Raw genomic sequence first — 6,649 nt, 5'->3', positions numbered from 1 at the left:
AAAGTGCATATTGAAATTCCAATTCCATACAAATTTGAGGTCTGTAGTACGTATATTTCAAATACAAAATATTTTGTTGCATAATTTTGCATGTTTCATGGACTTAACGAGACCAAATTTTTTTTTGGAAATCTCTAGTTTAACAAAAGAATATTAGATACTATAATATGACAACCAATTAATTCAAAATTAGTTAATTCATCAACGGCTATTTTTGTAATGCTCCCATACAATGCTATCAGATGCGGTGCCCTATATGGTTAAGTGTGGACAAATCACTTAGTCCTTTATACTTAAATATGATTCATGTGACATGCACTGTGCGATGTCTCCATAATACTTCCGAAGAGGTACGTTGATAATATATTAGCACTATCGATAAAATTATAACAAATGTCAAAAAAATTTTTTTTTAAAAGCGCCATCATGTATACCTATCGTATACATATAATATTTTCTTCGATAAATTGCGCATATTTTACATATTTTCCAAATTTTTAGCATAGATTAAGTTCCGAGCCCTAAATATTATTTATTTAAAACTACGGTCATATGATTTTCCCCTTACTAGTTAATGAAATATTTCATAAATGTCAGAAATTTGCTTGTCACAACAATACTTCCACAACAATAATATAATATTATTGCTATACATGTTTACAGTCATACGGGTAAGCGTGAGTTTTCGCTGTTACTCACCATAATCGGTGGCATTGCGGCGCGGCGTTGGTGGTTCAAGCGGACACCCGAGACGAGGCAGCGGTACGCGGATGCGGCCTGGACGCACCGCTTGGCCATTGGCATGACGGTGACCGCCGGACTATGTCTGATCGGAACGTTCCTGTCGTCTTACATAGAACTGGACCCGTGGACGGACCTGTGGCGGCTGTTCATGTTCAGCGAGCGGACGATCGAGATAAGGGCTGACAAACAGGTGGCTATCATTCTGGCTGCGATGGGTAAGTGCTGCCTCCTGGGAATAGAACATCCCACGTACAAGCGCGTGGCCGGCGTGACGTCTCAGCTGCTGAGCGCCAACGTTAATGTTGACGATATCCGCAAGCGTCAGTGGAGTGTGGTGGTGGTGGATAGCCCGATGGTCAACGCGTTCGTCATGGCGAATGGTTTCATTTTCGTGTACTCCGGACTGGCAGCCGTGGCCAACGACGATCAGCTTTCGATTATAATCGGCCATGAGCTGGCGCACTGCTTGCTCCGGCACTTGAACCATCTCAACAGCGTCAACCTAGCCGTCCACTTGATGTGCATGTTGCCAGTAGCCGCAGTATTGTCAGCCACGCTGCCGTTCCCTTATGCTCTGTTTGCGGTTGGCATGTGTCAACTCGTCTTGTATGTGTGTGTGGAACTTAGGACGCAGAGGGGCCACGAGGTGGAGGCCGACCGCGTCGGCTTGGAGCTGGCCGCGAACGCGTGCCTAGACGTCACCCAGGGTTACCGATTCTGGGAAACCATGGCTATGATCAACGGTCCGTCCACCCGGAAATGGTGGCTGGATACGCACCCGTCGGACAAGAGCCGGGCCCGACACTTGTTCAGTTTGATACCTGCTACCAAGGAGCTCCAGAAACTGGCTGGATGCTAGGTCAGGTCGCGATCTGTTCTTATGCCTTTAAGTTCTTGCCCGCACCCCATCACCACCACACACATAGCAATAATGAGTTAACAGGCTTGCCGTACCTAAAATATTAGTAAATATAAAATTTTTTTTAACATAGGTGCCACTATAGTCCTGATATAATTATGGATGTGTGAATTAATTATTACGGAAAAAATCTGCGCTTTAAATTTTTTGCTCTGATTTTGTGCAATTGTAATTTATTGGAACAAACGTGTCATAGCAGTTTATTTATAATGAATGGACTAAAATAAAACTTCTAGCCAATATGCGTTTTTAAATATTTTGAGCGGAGCGATGCACGTATTGATTTTACGGTGGTGTGTGTTTAATTTTGTCTCTGTCATCACCTTTTGGGGCACTTCAACAGTATCTTGTACGATGGAAAAGTGAATCTAGTAAATCAATAGTTTTCAAAAGCCCAAGGAAAAAAAAACAAAAAAAATCAGGTAAGTGGATGTCGCTCTGCTGTACAGTAGATTAGAAATGGGTCATTGTATAATGAATTGTATTGGACTTGAATTCAATTATATAATATCATTGTATAAGAAAAACGATTATGATCGGAGACGGTTTGTCAGTCTGGATATTTTATATAATATTAAAATTTTTTATCAATTTCTATGGTGATAAAAAAAAAACGTTAGAAATTAAAATACCATTTTAGCGTTTTTTCGTAAATTTTCGGTGGTTTTTCCTGTGGCATTAAATAAATATTGAGAAAATCGAAAAATGACCTATCTAAAGTACCATTTTGATCTAATTTGCTAAAAGATAAAGAAATATATTATGTTGAAATCGAAGCACTCTTTCTGGTAGAAATTTTGTATACAGGTTAAAAAAAAAATACCCTTGTAAAACCAATAACTTCCTCGCTCTGCCCAGAATCTAAAAGGTGGGCAAGTGGGCTTACAGTTGGTTACAAGTGGGTCACTGTAATGGATTGTGTTTAATTTGTATTCAATGATATAATATCGTTCTATAATGTAAAACGATTCCGATCGAAAACGGTCAGTCAGCCTATAATATTACTAAGTAAAAATATTATTGTGAAATAACAAAAAAATAATAAAGTAACTTATAATATATAACCTATATTTACGCTGAACCTTGTTTTAAGCTGTCAATTCTTAGCAATAAAAGTTGAACATTTTATACATTTCTTACTATCAAATTATTTTTAAATTTTAAATATGATACATTTTGTCTAAATATGAACGTTATAATATGCTTATAAATAAAAATTGTATGTAACTCTAAAACAAATTACCGAAGATACTTTAATCACAATAATGTACTATCGCCATAAAATATACTTAGTAATATTATAGGCTTACAGACAGTCTCCGCTCAGAATCGTTCTAGTATACAATTATTTTATATCATTGAATACAAAATTAACACCATACGTGGATACACGGCGTTTACCTTATAGAATTTTCGGTGATAAAAACAAAATGTTCTATAATTAGTTGTAATTTTCATTATTTGGATAGTATTTAATAATGATAGTACATTAGTACATATTAATAATCTTAGTTGACTATCAAAAAATATTTTGAGAACCAATTACCGTTTAGTATAGTATAAGATCGTAGATAAACATATGTATGCTTGTAAATGTATTATATGCATAAATATGTATATGTTACATACAAAGTCCGGAATTGTACATTTCGCAATATGTACAGTGATTTTTGTACACATTGCGAATTGTACAATGTTGCTGTACAAAGTAACTAGATTGTACAAGTTACATTATACAATTCGCGATGTGTACAATTATCACTGTACAAATTGCAAAATGAACAAAATTTGTACAAATCACAAAATTTAAAAACATATTACATTATAAATTACAATATAATAACTGTTATGTTTAAAAGTATTTTCTTAATAAATATTACATATTAGTATATCATATAAAAATAGATATACCTGGTCTTTAAAATTTTTCGTATAAAAAATATTATAACGAAAATTACGATTTTTCGTATAAAAAAATATTATTATAAAACTACATTACATATTACTGTACACTGTACACACTGTAAAGTAAAATACGTGAATCTATAATAAGATATAAAATATCATCTCTTATAGTCTTATGAGTTGTGTTTCCCACGTTATGTGGAATCCAACATATTAGTAAAGGTATAACGCAATAAAAATGATAAAGTTTATCTAAACGACTTTACGATACTGTCGTTCAGAAATATAATTTAAACAGATTTTAGTACGGACTATTGCGTTGAACTCGGAACTGCTGCAATATTTCAACTTACATTATTGTGAAAAAATGAGTGAAGTTGAAAATAATATTAATTTTAAAAATGTGTTCGACGAAAAAATTAAAAATATTAATTTAAGTGTAAATTCAATGACCATAGCTAATGAAGAAAATTACAAAAAAATAATAAATGAGGTACTTGAAGCTAAACATCGGAAAAATAAGACTTTATTAGACTATAAACGTTTGAATTGCTACGATATTATAAAAGTAGGTGAAGTTAATAAATTGATTTTTCCATTACATAGATCAGAAAATAATGAAGTTAAATACTATTTACATAATGATGAAATATATGATGTTCTTGAAAAGTCACATAAAGAAACAGGGCATGGTGGACTTCATAAAATGATTTATTATTTAAAAAATGGTTACGTTAATATATCACGTCCTGTTATTCAATTATATTTAAACAATTGTGTAACGTGTTTAAAAAAAAGAGTTTCAAGAAAAAGAGGAGTAGTTGTTAAACCTATGGTATTTAATGAAGTCAATGCACGTGGACAGGTCGATTTAATCGATATGCAGTCATGCCATGATGGTGGATACAAATTTATATTAAATTATCAGGACCATTTGTCAAAATTTGTAACGTTGTGTGCTCTTAAAACAAAAACTGCAGCTGAAGTAACATATCATTTAATTGATATATTTTGTACGTTTGGAGCACCTTCAATTCTTCAATCAGACAACGGCCGTGAGTTCGTTAATTGTATAATTGATGAATTAAAAAATATGTGGCCACAACTTAAGATTGTACACGGGAAACCTCGCCACTCTCAGAGTCAAGGAAGTGTTGAAAGGGTAAACAGAGATGTGCAAGATATTTTAAGGGCGTGGATGTCGGACAATAAATCCAATAAATGGAGTGAAGGTCTTCGATTTTGCCAGTTTCAAAAAAATAGTAGCTATCATTCTGGTATTAAACAATCACCATTTGAGGTATTATTCGGCAGAAAAGCACAACTTGGCCTCACTTCTAGTGCCCTACCCGAGAATATACTCAAAACATTAAATTCTGAGAATGATTTAGAGCAAGTAATTTCTTCATTAGAGCTAATTTATAATGAATTAACCGAAACAGAAGTATGTGAAGTATGTGAAGATAATATTTTAGAGCAGGCTTCAACTGCAAGTGAATCGGTATTAGAAGAAATTACAATTGTGCAAAGTAAAATAAATAAAAATAAAAAGCTAGCTATAAGTTCATTACATCACCAAGCAAAACGAATGAAAACTGATAGTATCTTGAAGTATCCAGTCGTTTCAATCGGTACAAACGTAACGCTACCTGTACCAGACGTAGATACAAGTAAAGGAGATTCGAGAAATATCATAGGTAATACATTATTTTATATTTATAAATAATAATAATATTAGTAAGTGATGTACTTTCATTTTATTAGGTGTTATAATGGAAGTAACGACGGACGATTTGTATAAAATCGGTACTAAAAATGGTATTATTGCACAACTATTTAGTCGTAACCAATTTTCATCTTGTGATGGGGTAAATATATTAACTATAAATGATATACCTATGGATAAAATTTCTCTGAGAGCGGCAAATACAAAAGAATCAATGTTTGAAGGGCAAGGTTTTTTGAAATGTTTTTGTACACGTAAATGCTATGACAATAAATGAAAAAAAAACGTTCTATGCAACTCACGCTGTCATAACGCACTTGATTGTAAGAATAAATAATGATAAAGTATATGCAATTAAATTAAATTTTTTTTAACAGTGTACCTAATGTAGTTTTATAATAATATTTTTTTTATACGAAAAATTTTAATTTTTATAATATATTTTTAAATTTTGTGATTTTTTCAATGATTAAAGTATACTAATATATAAAGACCAGGTATATCTATTTTTATATGATATACTAATATGTAATATTTATTAAGAAAATACTTTTAAACATAACAGTTATTATATTGTAATTTATAATGTAATATGTTTTTAAATTTTGTGATTTGTACAAATTTTGTACATTTTGCAATTTGTACAGTGATAATTGTACACATCGCGAATTGTATAATGTAACTTGTACAATCTAGTTACTTTGTACAGCAACATTGTACAATTCGCAATGTGTACAAAAATCACTGTACATATTGCGAAATGTACAATTCCGGACTTTGTATTTAACATATACATGTCTATTGTCTAATTGTATAGTTGTATGTTATAACTCGCTGATCCCGTGCACTTCGTTTCCCGTAAAAATTACAACTTTTAAAAAAAAATAGTGATTGTTTAACTGATTCAGTGCGCAACTCAGTCTCTCTGGTAGACAATCTGAATACGTCGGATGACGGAAAATGTGCAACGGCGTATCAATGTGCAAAAATTTGATTTGATGCATGCTTGCATCTGATCTGCCCGATTAACCAGCGACAACCAAATAATAAATACTAATCTCTACCAATTATTTCTCCTATAACCAATAGCACAAATTTTAATCAAAAATATCCAGTTTATTTAGTTGATCCTGTGCAATTTGTTACCCGTAAAAATTGGCAACTCTTAAACAAATTATAAATGTTCAACTTATATCGGGTGTAACTTTTTGGAGTAAGTGCAACTCAGTCACTCTAGTAAAATATTACGTTGAATGAATGCGTAAAACACCGAAAATCGTCAACTTCGTAAGGGTATAACTTAAAAACTAATGATTTCTGGTAATTAATTTTTACAATATTGCTCTCTACTCGTT

At 32.6% G+C, this 6,649-nt stretch overlaps 2 protein-coding genes across 2 annotated transcripts; both read left to right on the top strand.

Annotated features, from left to right (window-relative positions):
* Positions 1 to 802: 802 nt before the first annotated feature.
* On the top strand, positions 803 to 1,603 carry LOC100572867 (metalloendopeptidase OMA1, mitochondrial-like). The gene has a single exon (XM_029485509.1). The coding sequence runs from the start codon at positions 803 to 805 to the stop codon at positions 1,601 to 1,603; it is 801 nt and encodes a 266-aa protein (XP_029341369.1).
* Positions 1,604 to 3,659: 2,056 nt separating this feature from the next.
* LOC115033402 (KRAB-A domain-containing protein 2-like) lies at positions 3,660 to 5,673 on the top strand. The gene is made up of 2 exons (XM_029485801.1): positions 3,660 to 5,265; positions 5,333 to 5,673. The coding sequence occupies exons 1-2, from the start codon at positions 3,936 to 3,938 to the stop codon at positions 5,569 to 5,571; spliced, it is 1,569 nt and encodes a 522-aa protein (XP_029341661.1). The 5' UTR covers positions 3,660 to 3,935; the 3' UTR covers positions 5,572 to 5,673.
* Positions 5,674 to 6,649: the final 976 nt, after the last annotated feature.

The sequence above is a fragment of the Acyrthosiphon pisum genome, chromosome X (genome assembly GCF_005508785.2).
Source record: "Acyrthosiphon pisum isolate AL4f chromosome X, pea_aphid_22Mar2018_4r6ur, whole genome shotgun sequence".
NCBI lineage: Eukaryota > Metazoa > Arthropoda > Insecta > Hemiptera > Aphididae > Acyrthosiphon > Acyrthosiphon pisum.
Note: the sequence above shows the minus strand (reverse complement) of the source record. Positions and strands in the feature narration are given on the sequence as shown.

Bases quoted from the DNA above. Each gene is read 5' to 3' on its own strand.
- LOC100572867 (XM_029485509.1), top strand. From the start codon at position 803: ATGACGGTGACCGCCGGACTATGTCTGATCGGAACGTTCCTGTCGTCT.
- LOC115033402 (XM_029485801.1), top strand. From the start codon at position 3,936: ATGAGTGAAGTTGAAAATAATATTAATTTTAAAAATGTGTTCGACGAA. The intron at 5,266-5,332 runs GTAATACATTAT...TCATTTTATTAG, and splicing joins AGATTCGAGAAATATCATAG to GTGTTATAATGGAAGTAACG.